Source organism: Stenella coeruleoalba (genome assembly GCF_951394435.1).
Source record: "Stenella coeruleoalba genome assembly, chromosome: 14".
NCBI lineage: Eukaryota > Metazoa > Chordata > Mammalia > Artiodactyla > Delphinidae > Stenella > Stenella coeruleoalba.
This window is the reverse complement of record NC_137160.1, coordinates 50320812-50348235: the sequence shown is the minus strand read 5'-3', so window position 1 is coordinate 50348235 and position 27424 is coordinate 50320812. Positions and strand designations below refer to the sequence as shown.

At 47.6% G+C, this 27424-nt stretch overlaps 1 protein-coding gene across 1 annotated transcript in view; it reads left to right on the top strand.

Moving 5' to 3' along the window:
• The window catches only part of CABLES1 (Cdk5 and Abl enzyme substrate 1), a 105545-nt gene that overhangs the window by 32478 nt on the left and 45643 nt on the right, over window positions 1-27424 (top strand). Inside the window, exons 2-3 of the mRNA XM_079943319.1 lie at window positions 8721-8792; window positions 14627-14719. Of these exons, the coding sequence (XP_079799445.1) occupies window positions 8721-8792; window positions 14627-14719 (165 nt within the window). The remainder of the gene's footprint in view (window positions 1-8720; window positions 8793-14626; window positions 14720-27424) is intronic.

Genomic DNA, 27424 nt, shown 5'->3' with positions numbered 1-27424 from the left:
GCAAAGGTAATGTCGTTTGATCTCATCGGCCACACAAACCCAAAACCTTTCTGGGTCCTGATTTTCTTTTTCAACCAATACACCTGCTCTTGGTTTCTCTTCTGCACATTTGGCCCAACTTGCTCCCTCCAGCTGCAGGGCCAGGCCCTTCCCTCCGGGATGAGGCTGAGGGGGAATTAGAATGTGGCAGTGTCAACTCGTGGCTCTGGCATGGCCCCTCTATTTCCTGGGATGCCCCAGGAGACTGGGAGGTGCCTTCGGGATGGCCATGTGTGCTGTGTCTGCTCTGTCTTCTGATCTCCCCATCTAGTCCCTTTGTCAGAGGAGTTTGAACTTGTTCCCAGAGGGAATCATTGTGGATCTTCAAATTAGGGGATGACATGATGGAAAGGGTGTTTTGTAAGATCAGCAGGGCACAGTGGGCAGGGTGGAGTGGGGCATCTGAGGAGTGCAAACCTGGCCAGTCATTAAATCCTGCCAACAAGTCCGTCTCTGCACAGCCCTAAATGCTAAGATGACCTCACACCTTGGTTTTCCAGGATTTGGTGAGTCTGATGAGAACCTCGAAACAAACGTAGACTCAGGCAAGCTGAGTGTCTCTGTATTCTTTGTAAACGTTTGGAGTTGCTTTCTTTCTCTTTAAAATTTATTTGTTTATTTATTTTTGGCTGCATTGGGTCTTTGTTGATGCGCATGCGCTTTCTCTAGTTGTGGCGAGCGGGAGCGACTCTTCGTTGTGGTGTGCGGGCTTCTCGTTGCGGTGGCTTCTCTCGTTGCGGACCACAGGCTCTAGCTGCGCGAGCTTCAGTAGTTGTGGCACACGGGTCCAGTAGCTGTAGCTTGCGGGCTCTAGAGTGCAGGCTCAGTAGTTGTGGCTCATCGGCTTAGTTGCTCCGTGGCATGTGGGATCTTCCCGGACCAGGGGTCGAACCCGTGTCCCCTGCATTGGCAGGCGGATTCTTAACCACTGTGCCACCAGGGAAGTTCTTGACACACATGCGGAAACAAGAGCTCAGTATGTTTACAAATAACTGAAATGTATCTTGCTAGTAGCCCCACAGTATTATAGGTAGTTTGTTTTCTTCCTCCCTTGTGTTAATCTCTTTCACAACTGGAATTATGTTACTTGTTCAGTGTCTGTCTTCCTGACCATAAATTTAAACTCCATGAGGGAGGGATAGTGTTTATGTTTTTCACTGCTGTATTTCAGCATCCAGCTTGCTGCTTGATACTTGATATATCATTAATAAATAAATGTTTGCAAAAATAGGAAATAAATGGCTGGATATCTTTTAATGTAGAAGCAGGTCTTATTTGAACAAGCTGATTGGCAATTCTCGGCGATCCTGTGCCTGATTGTCAGCTAGAGACTCTAAAATATAGCCAGATTCAAAATCAGTTTCCTAGCATTTTGTCTGTTTCTTGATCCACGCAGCCCTTCTTTTCTTAAAGATGATCTGTTTTCCTTCCTTTACAAGGAAAATTCCATGACCACTGGGGGTGTGTGAACTGTGTCCATCTGTATTCTGCGTATGGATCTGCCTTTAGACGCATATGCTGCCACAGGGAGAGGGTTTTTTTCCTGCACAAGCACATCAGCCGTGTGCTCTTTGCTCAGTGGCATTGCAGGACCTGACTGGTCCAGGCATGGCGCTCTGCAGTCACCCCAGCCTGGTGGCCTGGCCCAGCCAGTGCGCCACTGCTATGTCAGATTCCACAGCTCTCCTCTGGGATTTCTTCCACAGTCTATCAACCAGCCGTTGCCAGGTGAGCAAGGTAGGGCCTCACTCAGTTTCAGCACCTTTGCTGCTGGATGAAGCTTTAGATTGTGGAAAGCAGAACCGAGCATGAACCTAACAAACACACCTTCAGGCTGAAGCCAAGGCCGTTTTTGCTTTCAGCCTGTAGCTTCTGTTGAGAGGGGACAGCTGACTTTTCCTTCTCATCTGTGAACACATATGTATTGGTGCAAAACAGTTTGCTTCTTCAAGGAGCACAATCTGATTTGACTTCTGCTACGGGAGCATCTGGAATCCTGGCTTTAAAATTTGCCAAATCATGACCAGAGTTATCACAACTTAGTTGCTGAATCTGGAGATCGAGCTCCTGGTGCTGTGACCTCAACAACTTGAAGCTGCGTTAGAGAAATGAAGGAAAGAACAGTGGGGATGTTAGCATTTGACTTTGAAGCCTGGTATTTGAAAACGAGAATTTTCACAAATACTCAGAAGCTTTTGACACTCAGAAGCTGTATCAGTGAAAGTACGGTTCTTAGATACATAGTGGTTCTTCTCTTTAGGGCTTCTTGAAGTAGTGAGCTTCCCCTCGTACGTGAGATATACGAACCGGGGGATGGGATCTTATGACATTTTGCAAAGGGATTTCCTAACTGCTCAAAAGGCCAGCTCTGCTTTCTAGGTTAGTGACCCTCACACCTTTTCTTGCTGGGCCCTGATTGGGACCTTGGAAGCTTTGTGACTCTGAGTCAGAAAAGGAGGCTGAGGGATGAAGACTCCCGTGGTCTCTAGGTTGAAGTGGGACTGCTTGCTGTCCAGCCCTGATTCCTTGCCTGCAGTACCTCTTTTACCTGAGGTAGTGAGATAGTCCTCCAGCCCCCAGAAAGGTCTCGGGCCACCATTCCCGCATCTGCACCTCAGCGTGGGGAAGGCTGCTGGACCTGCGGGCATCAGACCAAGCCTTGGCGGTGAGCTTGGAGCCCTGATCCTACCGGTGGTCCTCGATCCCATTCTTCCCTAGCTGGTGTTGCAAGCAAGCAAGCACAGCCCCTCTGTGCTCACTGCTCCTCACTTGCTGGTCCAGAGCCAGAGAACAGGGTACCCAGCCCCGGGGGCTGCTTCCCAGCCTGGAAGGACCCCGGACTCTCTCTTGACAGCTGTCTCTCTGAGATCCCATCCTTATATCTTGCTCAGACACTGCACACGTCACCAACAGTGGAGCCAGATTCCAGCTTCACCCCATGGCGGGTTGGTCTTCCTTGTTGCCTTTGGTTTTAAAAAAGCAAATTCTTCTTGTCTTTTTCATAGTTTCAGACACACACACACACACACACACACATATTTATAAGTTGATGTGGAAATAGGAACAAGTCAAAAAAGGACATACACTAAACTCTTAGAAGGTGCTCTTTGGGCCCTGGGGTTGGCAGGTCATTTCCTCAGTTTCTACTTTATATGTTTCCTAATTTGAATTTTTTTTTAAACAGTGGAACATAGTACTCTTATAGTCACAAAAGCAGGGGGGAAAAATCCATTTGGAAAGATGAATGTTTAATAAACTCAAACAGAAGAAATCCATTTTAAACGGATCATGCCTTCTGCCTATGAACTGCCGAGCTGTGCTGGGGGCCCTGGCCCTTCTGCCCACCCAGTCACCCCAGCCCTGCAGGATGAGGGTCTTCTGCCTCCCTCTTCTTCCCGCTGTAGTGAGACAATGGGAAGCTTTCTGAGGATGATTTCTGGGCTCCTGGTGATCAGGTTGGGACCTTGTGTATTGAATAGAGAAGAGCCAGTAGTAATTGTGTATAGAAAAGCATTGAGTGGAAGGTCTGGTGCTCTCTGGGAAAATCCCAAACAGCCACCGGCAGATGGTGGACTTCATTAGTTTATTCAACCGGCCCTGATCGAGTCCCTGCTGTTTACTGAGCATCTTCCATCCCTGGGGCTATGCAGGTGAGGAGAGCCTGAGCAGCTCACTGGCTGGAGTGGTCAGTTTTGTCTGGGGGAGGGAGGTGACGTGGTCAGTGGGAGCAGGACCCAAGTAACACAGCAAATAAATTACAAGTCTGGGGGCTTCCCTGGTGGCGCAGTGGCTGGGAGTCCACCTGCTGATGCAGGGGACACGGGTTTGTGTCCCGGTCCGGGAAGATTCCACATGCCGCGGAGCAGCTGGGCCCGTGAGCCATGGCCGCTGAGCCTGTGCGTCCGGAGCCTGTGCTCCGCGATGGGAGAGGCCACAACAGTGAGAGGCCTGCGTACCGCAAAAAAAAAAAAAAAAAAAAAAAATATTACAAGTCTGTGGGTGTCTCGTGGCTGTAAGTTATTTTTATGATTGGAGGTTTTGTTTGTTTGGGGTTTTTTTGGTCATAATAACTGTTGGAACAGATCTGAAGTAATTATGACCTCAGCTGGCCCATCCCCTGTGTAACTGAGGGATCCGTGAGGCCCTCATTCCCTCACGTCTGTGAAGAGGTAACCCTGCCCTCCAGCGGCCTGACAGCCAGGAAGGGGACTCCATCCATGGGGGGAACCACACAGCTAAATTGCCTTTTTGTGAGGGTAGGAATGGTTGGCCCAGATGGTCAGGGTCCCTTCTTGCTCCCAAAGCTTGTGTTTTTCCCCCAGAGATTATTAATGTTCCCTGGGTGGAGAGCATTGATCCAACTCGACCTACTTGTTTGACACCAGTGCTGAGGCTGGGGGTCACCTTCTTTATCCCAGCTTGGTCCTAAATCACCGTCCTAAACCCTGGGCCCAGCTGGAGCTAGGATGACCCTGCCCCAGCCTCACTGGTCAGCAGGGACATTAGTGAGCCCAGAGTCCACTCTGGTGAGGCTCTGCTGCCGTAATTCCCACTGTGACCAGCCCTGGGTCCCAGGACCACTCAGTGACTTACACCACAATCAACCATTAGCCCTAATGATAAGTGGATTAATTTGGTCCAAGTAGGTATATCCAGATAGGCAACCTTGTCATGGATTAGAATTTCCTTGCCTAGGCAGAGTCCAACATTCAAAGGGTAGTATTCTAAAATGAGTCTGGGGGCTTTAGGGAGGCTGACTTACATATGAGCGTTGAATGTGAACCACATCGGCCTCAGAAGTGTTGGTGGCCAGTATGGAAGGGCCCAAATTATAATTGTCAGACAAGATGGGGAACCCTGAATTCTGAGGACTCAATCTTGCATTTAGTGATTTCGACGTATAACACTTGGGCTCTTCCTGAATGTCTTCTTGGTTAATAAGGGGGCATGCTGTTTTGGCCCAAGGCTAAGTATTCCTCATCAGTCATTAAAATATTGAAAGACTTCTGCTTGTTAACTGTGCCCAATGGTAAGGAGTCTGCACAGTAATGGACTTGGTTTATGAGGCAGATAACGGGGTGAAAAGTGCCTGGTGAAGGTGGGCCACCCGCCCTTAGCCTTCCCTTCCACTGTGGGCTTTCTGAAGATAGAAGGTAAGGGGAAAGGTTACTACACAGCTTGGAAGGATTTAGCGGGGTGGCAGGGGCAGAGATGAGCTACCACCACAGGGCAGGCCCTCGTGGCAGGAAGGGCAGGCATCGCATCTTCGTTTTTCTGGTACCATATGACGGTTTCTTTACAATGATCCGTGGTAGTTCTTTCCAAGCTCTATATGTGCATCTCAAAGAATATATTGCTTAGTTCTGTTCATGAAGAAGGGAAGCACACATCTGCTGAACTTAAAGGAACAGGTGGGCATTTGGGTTTTGAATTTTTTTCCCTCTAAGGAATCCAGACCTTAAGTGCCTCTGTGTGTATGAGAGGGAGAGAATCTATACCTGTTCAACTCATGAAGAGAATATCAAATGTACTGGCTTTTCGAAAACAAATCCTTATAAATATGTAGAAAGATGTATTCTAATTTGATTATTTTCCAAATAGCATCTGTCTTTTCCAGCATAGGAATTGCCGGATGTGGGTTTTAGATGGGGGAATTGTCAGATTGTGTGCTTTTATGAATTGACCTCGTTTTCTAGGGTGCACCCCCTGGTTTGAATGTTGGACGGGAGCCTGTGGGCCCCAGGGCGCCTGGCAGAGCCTCATGTGTCCTCCGTGTGTTCATTTGGACACATTTTCAGCTGGAGGGCTGGCCATGCTCTTCTTGGGGTGGGAAAGGGAGACAGCCTCAAATGCCAGAGGAGCTTGAGGGGTTGTTAATGGAATTCCCTGCTGGTGGTCCCATGGATTCCCCCTTGAATATGAGCTCCTTGAGGACAAGAGTTAAGCCGGGATCAGCTTTGTGGTCCCAGCAGGCCAGGCTTGGTCGGGTGGGTGGGCAGAAAAGGATGCACCTGCCTGGCCTTTGCTGCGGCCTTGGTTGTATCTTCACTGCCCAAGGGGCCAACCACAGAGCTTCCCAGGGGACCTCTGATACGATAACTGAAGGAAGGGAGAGCTTGAAGCTGCACAGTTGCTGCAGTCACCTCGGCTGCAGATTGAGCCAAATGTTAAATGTCTGTTTACCTGTCACCTGAAAATGCAGAGGTGACAGGTGCCTCTGCGTTCGCCTGCAGAGGAAGGCTCAAAGTTTGACAGGATTTGTTGGGATTTTCAGGATCTGAAACCCATGCATTTATTTCTGCCTGGGACTATGTTATGTCTAATGACAATTTAGGGGTGCATACTTAAATTAATATTTCACTTTTGATTTAAAAACTCAGAAGAGGGACTTCCCTGACAGTCCAGTGGTTATGACTCCGCGCTTCCACTGCAGGGGGTGAGGGTTTGATCCCTGGTCGGGGAGTTAAGATCCCACATGCTTCATGGTGCAGCGAAAAAAAGAAAAAAAATGAAAAACGAAACTCAGAACATTATCCGCAGATAAACAGAGTAAATATCATTTTAACCACAGCTGCAGAGGAGACATTGGTATTAAGTAAAAACAGTGCACGGAGGCCTGGGGCTCTAATTTTACAGGTGGCCAGTGCCTCAGCGAAGGTGACACCGAGTTAGTTCTGCTTCGAAGGGGGTGTAGGGGTGGAAGGAGCACGTGTCACAGGTTGGTGACCTCACCACTGGCAGGGGTTGGAGGAGCGGCCAGAGCTGGGACAGCCAGGCTGACCCCAGTCATTTGAGCGGGGAGGGCATCAGGTCAGGCTGCAGCCCCAGTGGAGGAAACTGGAGTAACAATCAAAATCCCAGGAGCTCCTGGTCATTAACTGTCCCGTGCCAAGGACTTCATGTCTCTCTGTTTCTTACTTACTCTCATTTTCCCATGTCATAGGTGAGGAAACTGGGGCTCCAGGATTAAGGAGTTTTCTAAGGTCCCAGAGCCTCCAGACTCCAGGGCGGAAATCGGAGTCTGTCTGACCCAGCACACATGTAGCATCATACCGTCCCTTGGATGGGGAGCATGGGACACCTATATCTGAGAGCTACACTGGATGGGAGTGTGACTAACTGGGGGTTTGTCCCCGTCCCAGCCTGGGACTCCGTCCCAGCCAGACCTGGCACCTAGAGGGGCTGTGCCTCACGACGGCCTGGACACTTCCTTCAAAGCCACAGCCGCCAGGTGTTGTCACAGGGGTCCTGGCGTGATGAGTCCCTGGACTTAGGGGGCTGCACAGGCGAGTCCTACTTACTCATGAATTGGCCACCTCTCAAATCCCCACCTATAAAATCAGTTCCCCACCCCCTCAGGTAAGACCAGTGTCTCCCTGGTCTGACTGACTGCTGGAACTCTAACAATACCATATTACAGAAGTGGAAGTTTAGCATAAGTTAATTAGAGTAAACTGCAGATCTTGCAGAAGGTCAGTGTGTCATGAAGACAGTGAAGGTGATGTTGGAGAGCTCCTGGGTCTCACATGTGGACAAACGAGGCTCACTGGAGAGAGAAGCAGGGAGGTGTGTGCTGAGTGTTTTAGAAAGGATTTGACTGTCAAAACATGAAGACAGGCTCTGAGAAAATTGATGAAGCCCTCGAATGGTTTGCAAAAATGACCCTTCTGATTGTCTTATTAAAAATAAAACACGAAGCAAAAAGGTATCAGTGTGGTTGGTCAGAAAAAGTACACACAGAACAAAGCAAAAAACATTCGTTTCATTTTTTTATTCTTTAGAACAAATTAGAACATGGTTATAATTGCATGTTCTTAACCTAACTGTTATCAAATGAACACAAAATAGACATAGTCTTGTAATTTTAATCTCATTTTTTTCCCAAGGTAAAGACCCAATCAGATATTTTTCTGTCCACACCACCCTTCTGCCAAATCATTTACTATGAAGTGATGGCCCTTGTTCACATGGATTTGCTATAAAATTACCAACCACCATCCCGCCTGGTCTCAATTAACTAGGACCCATTCTTATTTCAGTCTGACAAAAGAAACTAGATTGAGGAGGTTTGGGCAGGTGGTTTGTAGTTCTTTAGCAGATGGAAAGAGTTTGTGTTTTGCCTCATCACGCCCTGATATATATTCTCCCCGGTCTCAGAGAAATTCTCCCAGGGGAATAAGGTCTGCCTTGTTTCTAGTTGCTTTCGAACTTATGGCCCAGAGACCATAAGTTTTTCCTTGCCTCCTAATGATTTTGAGATTTTATTTAGTACGGTTTTAATGTTTAATATTTATCAGCTAAAGCTGGTTCAGACCACTGAGATCTGAATACTTAACAGTACTATCTAATGCTTTAGAAAAAGTGCACACAGTACCAAAGTTATACACTATCAGAGGCACCTTGTCTTTTGTTGGTTTTAAGCAGCATAAAAAGTATCCATCACTTCCCTAATCACCAGAGCAGCCCTACAACCAGGGAAAAAGCTCAGGATTCAGCAAGGCAAGGTGGGCTTGGCATTCAGGGTACAGGCTGGGAACACGGCAGCCTCTTAAAACACCTTTTGCCTGATTTTTTTCTTAGTGGACTTTATTTTTTTAGAACAGTTTTAGCTTTATAGAAATGCCTGATCCATTTCACAATGCAGTTTTAACTCCTAGATTTTTTTTTCCCTCTCTCTGCAGGCGTCGCCTCATCTCCCAGAGATCGTCCTTGGAGACCCTGGAAGATATTGAGGAGAACGCTCCTCTACGGAGGTAAGTTTTTGGGTTGCATTTATGTGTGTGTGAATGGCCTGCAATACAAGGTGGCGGCCAAAGTTTGAATTTTTTTTTTTTTAGTTTTTGATCTACAAAATTAAATTCTAAAAATGACCATCAGATCCCCAGACTCTGTTTGGAAACCCCAGCCCTTTGGAACATTAGAACTAGAACACTATGAAATCCCAATTATGCATCAGAATAGCCCAGTTTGCATGTGAATTCAGGTGCGGTTACCTGTTCCTCTTGAAAATTGCTGCTTAATGAAGAAGAGCGCGTCACTTGCCCCGGCTTTCTCAGGCACGGGGACACAGTAATCACAGTCCCTGACTTCATTAGCAGGTGCCACGATGGTCCTCCAAAGCCAGGTGCTGGGAAACTCAGGTAGGTCCGCTGTGAGTGCTCCCTTGGGGCTGAAAGCATTCCATTTCTCCCTCCGGATTAGAAAAGTGCTTTCGAAGCATCTTTTTCCCGGTGACAGCAGTTGCTGAGCTGTGCTGGGCCTCTGACTGGCAGCTCTCCTTCCTCTAATCTGCGCCTCGGTCCACCTGGCCCCCCTGGAGTTCAGGAGACACACACTGCGTCCCCTGCAGCCCTCACGGCAGCCCCAGCTGAGCTGGCTGTGCAGGAGGAGCTGAGGCAAGACGGGACCTTGTGGGACGCTGCGGCTTTACAGGAATGCATGGCAGGGGCAGAGCCGAGGGAGGGTGTGTGCTCTCATGCCCTCGCACCAGCTCCTGCGGGAACGCCCATCTGCACCCTTCATGCATACTTTGGCTGCTGGCAGGGATTGGGAGTCACTGGCTCCTCCCTTTGAGCCTGGGAGGATGCTGAGGTGGAGGGAGGCGTCTCCCCCTGGAGCGGGCTCCTTCCCTGCCTGGAGTTTCACCCCCAGGTCACGGGTCTTGTCCACAGACCACCTGGATAAAGGGTGGAGCATAGACAGGCCAGGCCTGGGATCTGATTGGAAGCATCAGTGACTGTGAATCTCATCACCGACATCATTCCAAAGAGAAAGTCAGGGCCAGACAGTCCGATTTCCACTTTGGAAGTCTTTTTGAAAACACACATAGCCTCTGGGACCGTCTTAGGCTGATGGTGTGTAGCTGTGTGATCCACATGGCCTGGGTACAAGTGTTCTTCTGTCCGTCTCTATTAAGTGGCCCAAAGTAATCAGCGAGCGTCAGGGAGAAACGTTCTCAGGTGGCACCGAGTGGCTTTGGCATTTGAGTACAGTTGATGCTAATCAATGAACAGAACTGCAAAGGCCCTGGAGTTTGGAGAGGATGCAAGGGGCCGTGGTCGTTCGAGCAATGTGGTAGCTGTGACCAAGGAAACCAGGTTAAAAAAAGGTCACAGGCTCTAAAATGTCACCTCGGGGATTCCAGGTGGTAAAGGGGGGCCAGAGAAGGAACTGGGTGCTGTGTTCCTGGTCATGGGCCCCATCACCCCTGTACCCTCCTTTCAGAGTCTGCCCAGGCTGGTCCTCTACCCCTCAGTCCTGTGATAGCACAAATGGGCAGAGTAAAAATGGCTTCTCTGCCTTAACTGTAACTTCATCCAACCCTTACTTACAGAATGCTATACTTAATTTTCAACAAATCTTGTGTAAATATAAAGTTTAAAAAGTAAGTCTGAAACCAAGGGAGTTGGCAGTTTAAGAAGTCCTTATTTTCCCTAATGGACTTTTTTTTAATTGAAAAATTTCTGATATTTACTGCAGAAGCAAACTTACAGACATACAAAACAAATTTATGGTTACCAAAGGAAAGGGGGCGGGGGAAGGATAAATTAGGAGTTTGGGATTAGCAGATACAAACTAATTACTATTATAAAATAAACAACAAGGTCCTATTGTATAGCACAAGGAACTGTATTCAATATTCTGTAATAAACCATAATGGAAAAGGATATATATATATATATATATTTATGTAACTGAATCACTTTACTGTACACCAGAAATTAACACAAAGCTGTAAATCAATTATACTTCAATAAAGAATTCTGATACTTACTTAGAAACTTACTTGTTCCTAAGAAATAAAAATAGCAGAAGGGGCATTAGTTTGGGAGTCAGGGGACTTGAATTCTTGGCCTGATTCTTCTACCAACTGGTTATGTGGCTTTGGAAATTCATTTACCTACTCTGGGACCTCGGTTTTCCCACCTGTAAAATGGGAGGGGCAGATCAGCTGATCTCTGTCCTTTCCAGCTCCCCGATTCTGTGAAATGAATGTACCAGTAATGGTGCTGAAGTGTTTTGGGAACTGCGGGGGCGGAAGGCTATTAGCCCAACTTGCTTTTAAACTCAGCACCTAGAACAAACGGCTCCAAGGCATCTATTAAAAACCTTTTGCATAATTAAGTGTATCCCATAATCAGTGCTAACAAGAAAGAGCCAATCTTTCATTAAATTAGTTTTCAGTTTAATTCTATCCTAATTTAATTTTACATCACTTAAAATGTATGGTTTTAAATGGGTATTTTTACACGTCAGTGCAGATGGCTTTGAAATTAATTCCTTCTTTGCTTAACCTGCCATAACCTGAGTGCTTAGTCTTCCAGTTTCCTTGGCAATTGTTGTTAATGCCACAATTCTCTGAAAGCGTTTCTTAGGTGGGGGGTGGTGGAGGCTGAAGGCTTAAAAAAACACAAGACAACAAACAACTTGCTGATCAAAGGGCTGTATCAGTAGCATATGCAGTTAGAATTGGATGCTGGTATCGAAAGAAAGCACCTCTGTTATCTGTTTAAAAGTCTTGCCTTTCTCTTGCACATCACAGGTTAGTTTCCTGTATCCACCTTGAACTCCAAGGACTGAGCATTTGCAATGAGAGGCTTTAGACTGGGGTTTTCCACTTTGCCTGGTGGTTACCTGGTATCCCAGAAATAAGGACCCCTAGGATGCCTCTGTTAGATGTCCAGAAAGACCTCAGTTCAGCTGCAGCAAATGCGGCAGCCGTCACCACCTGCCCCAGTTCCCAGCCTGTCTCAGTTGATGTGTGCGGGCTGCCGTGCCATTAAGTAATTTCTGGTGCCGAAAGGCACCTGTGCCCCTTTTGCCAACTTCCGGTTTCAGCAGAAGGCTGGGAGATTTTGTGCCCAAACCTGAGCGTAACAGCACCTCTTTCTGCAGGTGTGGAGGCAGGGAGCAGCTTAGGGTCTTAGGAAGGTATCCTCACAGTCTAGCTCTTAGCCCACTGCCCTCAGACTGGGGGACCCAGGAAGCTCTGCATTTTGGGGGGAAGCTGGGTAAGGATGTGAGGATGCTCCTGAACAACGGTCCAGCAACCAATGATAGCACACATTTATGCCTTCAAGGATTCTCCTGTCTCCAGTGACTACATAGTTCTAGAACCTTCTGCGTGTGTGAGAGAGACAATTGGGGACCTTGGGTGGCCTGCAGACTCTAACAGTCATTCTGGAGGTAGAACAGAGGCAGTCTGAGGTGCTGGGTCTGCTTCCAGAGAGCTGCCCCAGGAAGGCTGAGTGAGGCTGAATCTTCTTGGACCCCAAGAAGGCTGAATCTGGGTTCGGAGGCTTGGAGTAGGGAGCGGGATTAGTGGGTGATTTTCCCTATTCAAACCCTTCCTGAGGTCCACAGGAAGCATCTACAAAATGCCCTCAGGCAGGGTTCTGCATGTCTTTTTTTTTTTTTTTATATACTATTTATTTTTGGCTGTGTTGGGTCTTCGTTGCTGAGCACGGGCTTTCTCTAGCTGCAGCGAGCGGGGCTACTCTTCGTTGTGGTGCGCGGGCTTCTCATTGCGGTGGCTTCTCTTGTTGTGGAGCACGGGCCCTAGGCGCGTGGGCTTCAGTAGCTGTGGCACGCAGGCTCAGTAGTTGTGGTGCAGGGGCTTAGTTGCTCCACGGCATGTGGGGTCTTCCCGGACCAGAGCTCAAACCCGTGTCCCCTGCGTTGGCAGGCAGATTCCTAACCGCTGCGCCGCCAGGGAAGTCCCTCTGCACGTCTTTAAAAGAATCTATTTAAAACCAAGAATTCAGGACCCTTAATAAGGGCTGTGGTTTTCAGAATACAGGAGGCAAACTAACAAAATATGCACCCTTTGTAGTTAAAGGTTTTAATAATAATCACACACTTGAAATGTGTATATTAATGTGTGTACATACGTATGAATGTGAATATTTGTATTTGAACGTGTCACTTGACACTGTATGAAGCTCTTGTAGAAATCATCACGTTTAATCCTCACAACATTTCCAGGGAGGGATCTGAAATATTACTAGTGATAGGTCACTAGGGCTGGTAGTGAGTTTGTGGTGGATGCTGGGAGGGCCACTCAGGCTGTGGCCATGTGCTGTGAACCCTGCTCCGGTGGAATGGACATGACTGACAGGGAGGCTTCCTTCCTCTAGATCCAAGGCCCAGGGAGCCCCGTTTCCCTGATGAAAGCCACCAGATACCTGCTACCATGTCTTTGCTTTGATCTGCACTCATTCACTTTACTATATTTTTTTTTCAAGTTAAATTACATTTTGAGGTGCTGTTTCTTAAGAGAAAAAAAATAATTTTCAGCACTGTCTGGGAAAGGGCTTGTAGGAAGGCTGGCCCTTACTTGAGGGCAGGTAAGGGGGTTTGGGAGCTGTGCACCTAGCCTAGCCCAGGGCTATCCCCCAATTTCCCTTGAAGGGGGGGAGCCCTTGGAGGAGAGTAAAGGTTCAAGCTGCTAGGCAGGTCTGTGATGCTGCCCATTCCCTAATCCTTTGCCACCAATGGGCCCCCACACCCCACCTGCCCTCAACTGTACCTCCTCGTTGGGTCATCTTGTTATTCTCTTACCTGAAGCCTCAAAGTTCAGAAGTGAATGAACTCGGGTGATGGCCTGGACCTTAGTGTGGTTTGGGGAAGCCGGGCACTGCTTCTCTGGAACTCACTCTCTGAAGCATAAGGTCTCAGGCACCCATGATGCCGGGAGCCAGCCATCGGGGTCCATGGTCGGAAAGGTAAACAAAAATATTTGGTAGCAAAAACCCAACTAGAAAAGTCATTGCTCCCTTTCTCAATACAACACCAAACTTCAGATTCTCAGTTGCTGGGATTTTTGCTTTTTTCCTAGTTGTTATTGCAGTTGTATATCTTAGAATTTGCCAGGTACCTTTGAAAAAATATACAGAAATAAGATCTTTTCAGCCTGTGGTCTGTTCTGTTATTCCTGTAGTGCAAACACATGTTGTATATTCTAGGAAAAATTAATTGGAATCCAAGTCAATTTGTTCAACAAATATTTATTTAAAATTTATCTTTAAAAAAAAAAACCAACAGCCACTAGCTGGGTCTCAGTCTCTGATTCTCATTCAAAGTAAAGCTGCGACTTCCAGGCAGAGACAAGTTAAATGTTGAGGCAATAGTCCAGGTAATTCAGGGCAGAGTCCTGCTACAGAAGAAAAACTATTCGGGGTTGTTTTTAAACTGAATTTTCCAGTGTTTTTTTCCCCTCTGGATTCTTTAAATTTACAGTTTTCTGTTCCCATTACCTGTGTTGATACAGGAGGATTCTTTTTAAGATGACAGGAACAAATAATGTTGTTGGAATTCGTGTAGGTTATGTTATTGTAACTGATGACAGTAGTTTTCATTAGCTGGCTCTTCAGAGACCCATATAAATTATTATCAGTATTATCGAGGAAGTTGTCTGTCATTGGGTTTTTTTTTTTTAAAGCTTCCTTGCTTCCAGCCATATAGTCCTCATTATCCTTGGGGTTACTCAAACCATTTGAGTCTGGTCTTTCCTTCCTGTCTTTGTGTGGAGATGTCTCAGCTGTCCACGGGCAACTGACTGTGTTTTCGAAATGGCTTTATTTTTCAGATGTCGTACTCTCTCAGGTTCGCCCAGACCAAAGAACTTTAAGAAGATTCATTTTATCAAGAATATGCGGCAACACGATACCAGGAATGGCAGGTATCATACTAACAAAAGCTGCCCCCATCCTGCTGTAGGAGGGGGTGGGTCCAGTGGGGAAGGGAAGAGGGGACCCTTTGAATGGCCAGACCTCACAGAGTGAAGCCCGCTGTTGAGATGAACAGCATCTCATGTAACCCTCCCTAACAGACTACTATTTCCACCCGACTCCTGCCAGAATCATCCATAGAAGTTTATAGAAAATACTGCTCTCTAATGGCAACCAAAGGCTTAGTTTTTTAGACTAACTAAAACTGAATTTTTTTTTTTTTTTTTTTTTTTTTTGGCGGTACGCGGGCCTCTCACTGTTGTGGCCTCTCCCGTTGCGGAGCACAGGCTCCAGACGCGCAGGCTCAGCGGCCATGGCTCACGGGCCCAGCCGCTCCGCGGCATGTGGGATCCTCCCAGACCGGGGCACAAACCCGTGTCCCCTGCATCGGCAGGCGGACTCTCAACCACTGTGCCACCAGGGAAGCCCTAAAACTGAATTTTTAATAGTACTGAAATATATTTTTATTAGGAAATTTTGAACAGAAAAACAGTTGAGTTTTTTGGGTGTTTTTTTTTTTGTTGTTTCTTTTTCCGCTTTTTTGGGTTTTGTTTTCTTTTTTCACCAGGGCTCTGTGCTCTGGTCAGTCAATATCCTGCCAGATCTGCGCCTGAAGTCGGGTTTGGCTCTCTGTTGATTTTCATTAAGAGGGGAGAATCACGACTTGGCCAGCAGATTCTCCCTGGGCGCCAATTCAGATTCCTGGGCCTGCTGACGTACGTCTAGAGCATGTGTTTCTCCAGCAAAGAGTTGCTCTTTTGGAAAGGGCTGTTAAATGAAAATGATGGTTAAATGTATATGACCTTGGTGTTAAAACCTTCCTGGTGACAAGTGGATGTGAATCCTTGTTGCCGGCATTGCTTGTAATTGAATGGCGAAGCCCATTCATGGCAGCCTCACAGTAACGCTGGGAACAGGGCTGCAAGCCCTCTTGGGGTCCCCTGATGCTCTGTGCTCCTGGGGGTGGCTCTTCTCCACCAACCTGTGACCTGGATCATAGTTAGAGACGCATCCCAGAGCAGAGTTCCTGTCCCAAGACCATTTCGTTTGATCTCCTCCTGATGTACAGAAGCTCATATGGGCCCCACTAATAATCTCTAATCTATACCAGATGAAAACTGCTAAAAAGTTAGACTCATGGCATGATTAAGGCCCAGCATTACTATAATTTGGTGTAAAATACACTGTACAACCTGAATAACTAACAATTACAGTATTTAAAGACTTGTTTTCTTCAAGTTTTTAAACCTCACTTGAATAGAGAACATAGCTATTCAACGTTTTAGAATGGCCAAATTGAACTCTCCCATCAAATAATTTTATGTCCTCAGTATGTATTCCTATTTTAAGTACAGAGCTTTCAGTTAAAATGAACCCAACTGTCATCTGTGAACTAGAATACCCTGAGTCTCTTTCTCTCACCCTGACTCTCACTGTCACAATTATTGTGCCTTATTCATTTCACCGCCGTGTTTTTCTTTTCTTTTGTGGCTCTTACTGAATCCAGACCTTACTTATGCCCTTTTTAGTATAATTATTCATCATTTATGTATGTTGGTGTTTTTGTCCATAATCTCTTGAACCATAAAATAAACACAGAAAGCCTCGACTTCCTAAATAAAATCAGTGGCAAAACCAAAAAGGGGCCAAATTAATGGTATTCCCCACTTCTCAATGCTGTTGAGGACACAAAGTCAGATAATCAATCACCTGGCATGGTTTGTAGTGAGAGGATGCAGTTGATAAAAGATTTGGACCAATGGGATCACCAGTGTATAGTATATTCCGAAGCCACCTTCCCCGGCACACCCTTGACCCTGGAACAACGTCAACAGTCCAGAAAGCATGCGGTTGCTGGCAGTTCTGCTGGGGAATTTTCAGAGGGAACCAGGAGGGACTGTTAGCTTATCTGGAGATCTAAGAAATGGGCTTTAGGGCAGAAAAGCAAGCTCTCAGCACGGGCTATATATAATATAGGCAGTGGTGACAGCCGGTTGTACCTGCGTAGGTGAGAACTGCTTTTTCGGTGCCAGAGAAGATGAAAGGCCTAGAGATGCTCTCCTTCCTCCCTCTGGTTGATTTATTAGCAGGGATGGACTGTTCTCAGACAGATGAAAGAAAAACTCAGGAGGGCACCAGGAAGAAACTATGATTTCTGAGGTGACAGAGGAAATTGTGGTCAGGAGCTGATGAATGGGGGGGAGGGGACCCACCGCAGCCGGGCAGCAGGCGTGAGGTCGTCCTGCTGGAGGTGGCCTGGGACGGGGATGAGCTCAGAGCTGCGGTGGTGGGTAGCAGGGGGCCTGGACATGCTCTCGGGAGGGAGGGGCCGGGGCGATGCCTGGGGGTCTCCGATGCTCCCACTTCGGGCGTGCGGGGTACACACACAACACCACACCAAAGGGGGCCTTCCTGCAGCCCACATGGGAGCCACTTGACTCGGGTTTGCCTGCCGTGTTGGGAGGAAAGAGGCTTTACTGAGAAGCCTGGAGATGTTCACTAAAGCACTTCAAAGGTCTGGACTGAGAACAGAGTGGCCTGAGCACTGGTGCGTCCGCCTCTTCCTGTGCCGGGGAAGACAGACTGAAAGGGGGCCTGCTTAGCCCCCCAGGCCCGTGGGAGGCATCCTCCCAGCTGGGCAGGCTTGCCCCTACTCCAGCCCCGACTTCTGCCCGCTCACAGCTCTGCCCAGCTCCGGAGTCTCCTTGTGACCTCCGGGCAGCACAGACCAGCCTCCTGGACAGCAGGCTGAACCCAGGGCCCGCTCCCTGTTCTGGACCCGAAGACCTTGGTGCTGAGGTTCCCCCGCCTCCAAGCCTGCTGACCATGGGGCACTGGCGTCAAGGGGAACTTGGGCTCCGGTCTCAGCAAGGACTAGAGCGCGGCGTGGGAAATGAGTAGAGCATCTGTTATAAGGTTCTAGCCTGACCTGACTGAGAGTTTTAAGCAAATTTTTGAGATAGAAAGGGAAAAAAAATATTAAAACTGAGAAGCAAATACAATAAAAGACAATACTTGTGTCACTGAAGAAACAAAACGTCCAAGTTAACCTCATGATCCGTAATATCAAGGTAGCTACTTAGAAGTAAACCTTGGGGCCCCAGCCGGTCCGTGCTCACCCACTTCATTCTGTGACATTAGACCAAGTCCAACGGCACGAGAAGCAGAGGTGAGCCTCTTCCTTAGAAGGTGTGGCTCCGATGGAGGATGGAGCCCACTTTAAGTGAGAACCGTCTTCCTCTGTCTGGAATCGGTGCATTCTATGAGGCTGGCACTGGGGACCAGCCAGAAGGCTTTGCGTCGGATCAAGAGCGGAGAACCATGCTGAGAGCGTGTGGGACTCTGGCTGCAGACCCTCAGGCGGGAGGAGCGAAGAAGGACAGAGCCTGGACACAGACTACAAATTCCATGGTGGGAGCTTTAGCTCCGCTGTTAGAACCAGATGACATGATGGGTTCCTCCCTGGCTGGCAGGTGTTTCATCTCCCATCAGGTGGGGCAGGTGGTGAGGGAGCTGTCACCCTCTAGGTCTACTTCTGCCTAAATCGAAGACGGGCTGGTGATGGGGAGGCCTTGTTGGACTTGATAGTCATGAAAAGAAAGCAATGCTTGTCTGGGTTTTAGGAAGACAGATCTCAGAAGGTTCAGACTGAGAAGTGGATTCTTGTGGCTGCATCCATATTGCCAAAAGGGATTCTAAAATTAAGAGTAACATAAAGTGATGATGGGTAACATTTAGTGAGTGCTTCCTGGGTACCAGGCTCGAAGTACCTCATAGGCTTTGTTTCACTCACTCATCTCAATGGGTATTTGTTGAGTAAATTAAGGCAGAGACCTTCTATTTTATGTTTCTTCCAGTTTTATTGAGCTATAATTGACTTACAGCGCTGTATAAGTTTAAGGTGTACAGCATAATCATGTGACTTATACGCATCATGAAATGGTTACCCCAGTAAGTTTAGGAAACATCCATCATCTCATATAGATTCAAAGTAAAAGAAAAAGCAAAAACGTGTTTTTTTCTTTGTGATGAGACCTCCCAGGGTCCACCGTTAACAACTTTCATACGTAACACATGGCAGTGTTAATTATATTTATCATGTTGTACATTTCATCCCTAGTACTTACTTATCTCATAACTGGAAGTGTGTACCTTTTGACTGCCTTCACCCAACTCCCCCTCTCTCCATCCCCTGGAGAGACCTTTTAAATGAGTTCAGTCTTCAGGACTATATTTGGAGGGATGGAGAGACTTTAGAAATACAAATAATCCTTGAAACAACCTCATGAGGAAGGTATTACTGCTGTTGTATTGGGCAGAATAATGTCCCCCAAAGATGTCACTGTCCTATTCTCAGGACCCGTGGCTAGGTCAGGTACATGGCAAGGGGGACTTAAAGTTGCAGATGGAGTTGAGATCGCTGATCAGCTGCCCTTAAAATAGCAGCAGGATTATCCTGGACTGTCTGGGTGGGCCCGGTGTAATCACAAAGGTCCTTAAAAGCAGAAGAGGGAGGCAGGAGAGTCAGTGTTGGAGTGATGTGATGTGAGAAGGACTCAACTGCCCATTGCTGGCTTTGAAGGCTGAGGAAGGGGCCAGGAACCAAGGGCTGCGGCAGCCCCAAAGCTGGAAAAGGCAAGAAAACAGATTCTCCTTTCAAGCCTCCAGTGGGAAGTGGCTCCAGACACCTTGATTTTAGCCCCATGAGACCCATTTCAGAGTTCTGACGTCCAGAATTGTAAGATAATTTTGTGTTGATTTAAGACCCTAACTTTGTCGCAATTTATCACTGCAGCCATAGGAAACTAAAACACTCATCATTTCAGTTTACAAAGGAGGAAACTAGAGCACGTGGCTAGAAGGTGGGGGGTGGAGTCCAGATTCAGACATCAGATTCCGAGTTGGAACCCTCATATGTTGCTGGTGGGAATGTAAAATGGTGCAGCCACTATGGAAAACAATTTGGCAGCTCCTCCAAAAGTTAAACCTAAAGTTACCATATGACCCAGCAATTCCACTGGCAGGTGTACCTAAAAAATTGAAAAGAGGAATTCAAACAGGTACTTTCACATCAATGTTCGTGGTATTATCATTCACAATAGCCCAAAGGTGGAAACAACCCAAGTGTCCATCAACGGATTGTGGATAAACAAAAGTGGTATATACATACAGAGGAATATTATTCAACCGTAAAAAAGAATGAACTACTGATACCTGCTACAATGTGTATGAATCCTGAGAAACATTATGCTGTTTGAAATAAGCCAGACACGGGACTTCCCTGGTGACGCAGTGGTTAAGAATCCACCTGCCAATGTAGGGGACACAGGTTCAAGCCCTGGTCCGGGAAGATCCCACATGCTGCGGAGGAACTAAGCCCGTGCGCCACAACTACTGGGGCTGCGCTCTAGAGCCCGTGAGCCACAACTACTTAGCCTGAGTGCCGCAACTACCGAGCCCACACGCTTAGAGCCGGTGCTCCACAACAAGAGAAGCCACTGCAATGAGAAGCCTGCACATCGCAACGAAGAGTAGCCCCCGCTCGTCACAGCTAGAGAAAGCCCGCACACAGCAATGAAGACCCAACGCAGCCAAAAATAAATAAATTTATAAAAAAAAAAAAAAAAGGAAATAAGCCAGACCCAAAGGGCCAAACACAATATATGACTCCATTTATACGAACTATCCAGAATAGTAAATCCCTAGAGGCAGGAAGTCGACTAGAGGTTACCAGGGCCTGGGGGAAGGGGGACAGCGTTTCTGTTTGGGGCAGTGGAAAAGTTTTGGAAACAGATAGTGGTGATGATTGCGCAACATCGTGCGCGTACTTGATGATACAAACTCGTACACCTATAAGTGGTTAAATGGCATATTTTATATTACATATATTTTGCCATAATAAAATAAAATAAAACACCAGTGATAGCCATGGGGCTTTTAAAACCATATTCAGAAGAGGGAGGAAAGGGATGGTAAACTTCTTGGGGTTGATGGTACAAGGACAGAGCAGATGTCAGCTGCTGGGCTAGCATCAGCATCTTTAACAAGTAGACCTGTGAAGAAATGTAGACTGAACAAAGCAAGGTGCTGGGCACACAGGAGGTCCTCAGCAAGTGTTTGTGGAATAAATGAGTGGAGAGGCCTTACATTTTGAATGTTTCAGTCTTCAGGACTAGATCAGGGAATGGAAAGAATTTAGAAATAAAAATGATCTTTAAAGTGCCGGGGAGAATAAAAGAAGTTCTGAGTTGAATGCCAGGCACACATTGCCTTTAAAAAGTGATAAAGAGGGACTTCCCTGGTGGCACATTGGTTAAGAATCTGCCTGCCGATACAGGGGTCGGGGGTTTCATCCCTGGTCCAGGAAGATCCCACATGCCGCGGAGCAACTAAGCCCGTGTGCCACAATTAATGAGCCTGTGCTCTAGAGCCTGTGAGCCACAACTACTGAGCCGCGTGCCACAACTACTGAAGCCTGTGTGCCTAGAGCCCGTGCTCCACAACAGGAGAAGCCACCGCAGTGAGAAGCCCACACACCACAATGAAGAGTAGCCCCCGCTCCCCACAACTATGGGAAGCCAACAGGCAGCAATGAACACAGCCAAAAAAAAAAAAAAAGTCAAAAAGAGACTGAGGTGGTAGCAGAGGATAAGTTCTAATAATTGTAAACCAGCAAGCCTAGAGCTGATTGCTGGCAGAGTTCTGGAATGGACTGTTAAGCAGATGGTTTGTGAGCTTTTAGAAAAGAATGGAAGTGGCCACAGCCAACATGGCTTCACTGAGAAAGAGTCATGTTAACTTCATGTCCTTATTGATGGAATAACTAGGCTAGTAAATTAGAGGACCTCCACGTTGACATTTCTTGATTTCAGCAGAACATTAGACTGTTCCATATTACGGCATCTCTCAGGGATGCTGGGTGACTGTGCAGCTGGAGAGCCTGCAGGCAGCTGAAGTGTGTTAGCCAAGCTTCGTCAGCCTGAAGGGAGCTTGGGAGGAAGAGCACGTGGTATGCCCTTGAGCATCATCTCCTCTGCAGCGTGAAGGCCAGTCAGCCTCGTGGTGGCCCACGTGGAAGACCAAAAGCAGGAGGAGACTGTGTTATAGCGGAGAACGAAGGCTCGGTTCCTTCAACGGCTCCCCGAGGTTAAACTTAGCAGGGATAAATGTAACAGAGGTAGATGATCAATTACAGGACAGGGTACAGACTTTTCAGAGGTTCATGTGAAAAATATCTCGGAATTTAGGTTTTAAACAGTGTGCTCCATAGAGGCTAACGATGTGAGGTCACCACAGAGTGAGCTGACGTAGCTCGTCCTGATAGAAGGAGATAGCATCCCAGAAATGTATCACTTTTGCACCCAGCCAGGGTCAGTCGCATCTGTCGAGCGAGCTTCGATCTGCACGAGTGTCACGTTTTAGGACACTGGATTTGTATTAGGACGGCCCCATTGTTGGACTAGGATTTTCCAAGCCCCCCTCCCCACGGAGGGTAGGGGGCATGGCACATAGCCAATGGGAATAACCATTCCGCCTCATTCCATTGAACCGCCTACGTGTAAATAGCCATTTTTCTGGAAGGAGACAAGTGCATCTGGATAGACGGCACCTAAGAAAGCAGTCCCTTAACTATGAAGAACGCAGTGATAGCCTGTGTTCAGTCTTTCCAGCGCCTAGGTGCTGACCTCTGCTCTGCACTGGGACTCTTTTAAGTGATGAGATGTATCTGTGCGTAAAGCCGTGATCCTGTCTCATGGAGTTACAGGCCAGTCGGGGAGGCAGATGATAGACAAGTAAGTGTGTCTTACCAGAGATGGGATAGATGTGCTCTGGAGGAAAACTGAAGCTGCTGAGGTGGGGGCAGGGCATGTGCTGGGGCAAGACTCCACTGATGGAGAGACCTTTGAGCAGACGTGGGGAGGAGGTGAGGGAGCCAGCCCCGTGTGGTCCCAGCGGGGAAGAGCGTTCAGGGTAGATGGACAGTTGCAGAGGTGCTGAGGCCGGAACGCAAGGGCTGTGCCTGGGGAGCCATAGGAAAGCCGTGTGGGTGGAAGAGAGGGAGAGAGGAGGGAGAGATGCACCCTGAGGAGTCCTGGGAGGGTGAATCGTGAAGATGTCCGCTTTCACCGTGAGTGAGATGGGAGCTGTGGAGGGTGCTAGGCAGACGACTGCCGTGCTCTGGCTTGGCTTTGATCAGGAGAACTCTGGCCAACCAAAAATCAAGGACAAGCATCACGGGTCTTCTTTTTTTGTTTTTTTTTTTGTTTTTTTTTTTAAGTCTTTATTGAATTTGTTACAATACTGCCTCTGTTCTATGCCTTGGTTTTTTTGGCCCCGAGGCACGTGGGATCTCAGCTCCCCGACCAGGGATTGAACCCGCACGCCTTGCATTGGAAGGCGAAGTCTTCACCACTGGACCGCCAAGGAAGTCCCATAGATCTTCTTTGGTAACCTTATTCTTATAGAAAATTAGAGGGGGTGTGCGTATAGTGTATTGTCTTCTAAAAGTGAATTCATTTTGATACGAAGTTCAGAAATGACCTGAGTTCTTTCAAAAACTGTTCACACATGTATAAGCAAACCCTTTGTCACGACAGAGAGGAGTCCAGGACCCCCTGCCTTAGCGTCTGGAGGGGGCCATTGAACATCCTGAGGATGGTGGTTGGGGACTGGGAACTGCCGCTTGGTTAGTAGAGAAGAGCCAGTCACCATTCACACTGATCTGCATCTTCACAGGGGGCACCGGGGGCCCCCGAGTCTCCTGGGTTAACCGGAAGTAAAGACAGATCTCGGCCCTCGGGGAGGAGACACCCTTGAAAATGACAACCGTTATGAGGCTAGCTAGTGCCAACAGAGAGCTGATTGCTGGCCAGGTAGATCTGGGTCATCAGAATGGAAGGTGAGCATGAAGACTGAAGACTAGCCACCGGCCAAAGACACATTATGTCCTGTGACCCTCATGGTCCTGTTAGGACAGGACCCTTCCTCTGGGCGCTTGTCTTTGAGAGCAGTGGAAGACAAGAGCTCTGGTTTCAAGTGGACATCACCCTCCCTCAGGCATTACTTTGCATCCTTTTGAAGTCATCTGGTTTTCGAATGTCTGCCTTGAGCACAAGCGATGGCTGCCACTTGCACCGGAAGTGCCCCCTCCTGGGTCTGCCGTGAGAATCACTGCGTTCTGAACAGGCAGAGAAGTGCTCTTTGCAGTGAGTGGACTGGTCTGTCTCATCCCTTGACAGGAGTGTTCAGAGACTTAAAAAGATTTCAGATAATGGACAGAGCATCGAGCTCGAGGGCTGTCTCTTTAAAGGGTGAACTCAGTAGGAAAAACAAAAATATAAAAGATTCCCGCAGCTTTTATCTACTATGTAAAGTAAGATAGTTAAAAAAAAAAAAAGTACAGTAACTGAAGTCAAGTTGTAACCTTTCATTTTTGTATTGAAAATTTTGGAGGGAACTGGGCGAATGGGTCATAACTGAATTACAACCTCGTTTGTCATCTCATCAGTTCCGATCTGTCAGCTTAGTTTAGTTTGAAAAATGAGTTGGAGGAAGTGGCACGTTCCAAAAAACAAAACAGCTAGTTACCAACTCTGGACGGGCCTTCTAGAAAGAAGAAATATGTCATCGCCTTTTCTCTCTCCGTGCAATTCGATAGATGTCAGGCATCTTCTGTGAGGTTCCCTGAAACACCTCCCTCTTCCCAAGCACGCATTTCTACTCCCAGAACTTTTATTTTTTTCTTTTTGGCTGTGCCACGCGGCTTATAGGATCTCAGTTCCCCGACCAGGGATTGAACCCAGGCCACAGCAGTGAAAGCCCAGAATCCTAACCACTAGGCCACCAGGGAACCACCCCCCCACCCCCAGAACTTTTGTTCTTTATTAAAAGACTAGAACCCTCCGTCCCCCCAGCAGCAGGAGGCTGGCAGGGAAGCATCTTTGTCAGTATCATCATCGGTGTTCCTAACCGATTGTCAGCAAAACCTCAGTCCTGAAGGACAGCGAGTGGATAGACTTGAAGGAGCCTCAATAACCCCCACACCTCACTGAGACTCCTGGGCACAGCCTGTTCTGTCACCGAAGTGGCCCCCAGAGCTGCTCTCAAACATGACTGCCCCATTGACTGTCCTCTGCTTCTTCCCTGGTGCCACAGGGGGAAGGAGGACCTGGGCTGTAGACCCGGGGTCCATAGGCAGGGTTTATTACGGTTTTACTATCTGTACCTCTTTAAGGAGCACGGAGGGCATGCTGGCTTTTTCTGTGACTCTGCACGAGGCTTTTGAGAGAAATTATTTTCAGTCATAAGCGCCTGTGCTTGGGGCTTCTCCTGTGCGATGTGCTGTGCAGAAAAGTGCTCGGCCTGGGAATGCGTGTTGCTTCTTTTCAACCAGTTTGATTTACAGGAAATAAAATGAGACACAGAAAAAAAAAGGTTGAGAGGTTGGAGAGAACCTTCCCTTGGTGGTTCAGTTTTGACTCTCTGCTTGACGAGAGGGCCTGGGAGCCGGGGGGAGTCCAGACCTTGGTCCCCACCAGTGGTCCACAGCAGTCTTTAGAAGAAAACCATCATTAGGGCCAGTAGATGGGCGGGGCTGGGGCCACGCTTAGGACACACTTAGGACCAGTGCTGTCCTGGAAGAGCAAGGATGAGAGGGCTCCAGAGGGGACTTCTAACCTCGGTGACACCACGCTCAGCTTGTTTTCCTCCTTCCTACCTCCCTGCTATGGGCTGGATGGTATCCTTTCAGAATTCTTATGCTGAGCCCCAGCCCTCTGTACCTCATCATGAGACCTTATTTGGAAATAGAGTCGTGGCAGATGTAATTAACTGGTTAAGATGAGATTGCGCTGCAGCAAAGGAGACCATAAACAAGACGAAAAGACAGCCCTCAGGATGGGAGAAAATATTTGCAAATGAAGCAACTGATAAAGGATTTATCTCCAAAATTTACAAGCAGCTCATGCAGCTCAATATCAAAAAACCAAACAACCCAATGCAAAAATGGGCAGAAGACCTAAAGAGACATTTCTCCAAAGAAGATATACAGATTGCCAACAAACACATGAAAGGATGCTCAACATCACTAACCATTAGAGAAATGCAAATCAAAACTACAGTGAGGTATCACCTCACACCAGTCAGAATGGCCATCATCAAAAAATCTACAAACAATAAATGCTGGGGAGGGTGTGGAGAAAAGGGAACACTCTTGCACTGTTGGTGGGAATGTAAATTGATACAGCCACTGTGGAGAACAGTATGGAGGTTCCTTAAAAAACTAAAAATAGAACTACCATACGACCCAGCAATCCCACTACTGGGCATACACCCTGAGAAAACCATAATTCAAAAAGAGTCATGTACCACAGTGTCCATTGCAGCTCTATTTACAATAGCCAGGACATGGAAGCAACCTAAGTGTCCATCGACAGATGAACGGATAAAGAAGATGTGGCACATATATACAATGGAATATTACTCAGCCATAAAAAGAAACGAAATTGAGATATTTGTAGTGAGGTGGATGGGCCTAGAGTCCAGTCATACAGAGTAAGTCAGAAAGAGAAAAACAAATACTGTATGCTAACACATATATATGGAATCTAAAAAAAAAAATAAAAAGAAATAAAAAGAAAGGTTCTGAAGAACCTAGGGGTGGGACAGGGATAAAGGCGCAGACATAGAGAATGGACTTGAGGACGTGGGGAGGGGGAAGGGTAAGCTGGGACGAAGTGAGAGAGTGGCATGGACATATATACACTACCAAATGTAAAACAGATAGCTAGTGGGAAGCAGCCGCATAGCACAGGGAGATCAGCTCGGTGCTTTGTGACCACCTAGAGGGGTGGGATAGGGAGGGTGGGAGGGAGACGCAAGAGGGAGGGGATATGGGGATATATGTATATGTATAGCTGATTCATTTTGTTATAAAGCAGAAACTAACACACTATTTTAAAGCAATTATACTCCAATAAAGATGTTAAAAAAAAAAAAAGATGAGATTGTGCTGGAGCAAGGTGGCCCCTGATCTAATCACTGGTGTCCCTATAAAAGGGGGAAACTTGGAGACAGACATGCACATGGGGAGACGCCATGCGGCCTTGTGAGGGCTGGGGTTATGCTCTCTAAGCCAAGGAGCTCCCGGAAGCTGGGATAGGTGCCAGGAACAGGGCCTGCCCTCAGGGAGAGAACCTGGCCCTCCACACCTTGGCCTCTGGAAGCCTGAGATGACTGATTTCTGTTGTGGGAGCCGTTGCCACAGAGCTAGGTGCATGGCACCTTGTTACGGCAGCCCTGGCAAACGCCACATTCCCTCAGTCTCTCACTGCAGTCGTGCGCTCTGCTGCCTGTCCTCTCCCTGTCCCCTCTCCTCACTGCACCTTGGGGGCACTCACCCAGCAGAGGCTCCGTCACCATCGCCATCCTAACCATGCCTGGCCCCCTGAGCCCCAGGTCCAGATCTGCTGAATTATTTACAGTAATCGCTTGGTCAAGGGAAGAGGTTAGTAAATGCTGGAAAAAATACCCACAGAAATGACATACGTAGTTCAAACCCCACACTTTCATTTCAGGCATGTTGGCGATCGCCCATTCCACAGGTTTGTGATGCCAGGTCTTTCTTTGCCTTTGGGGCTCACGGAGCAGACTCTGTC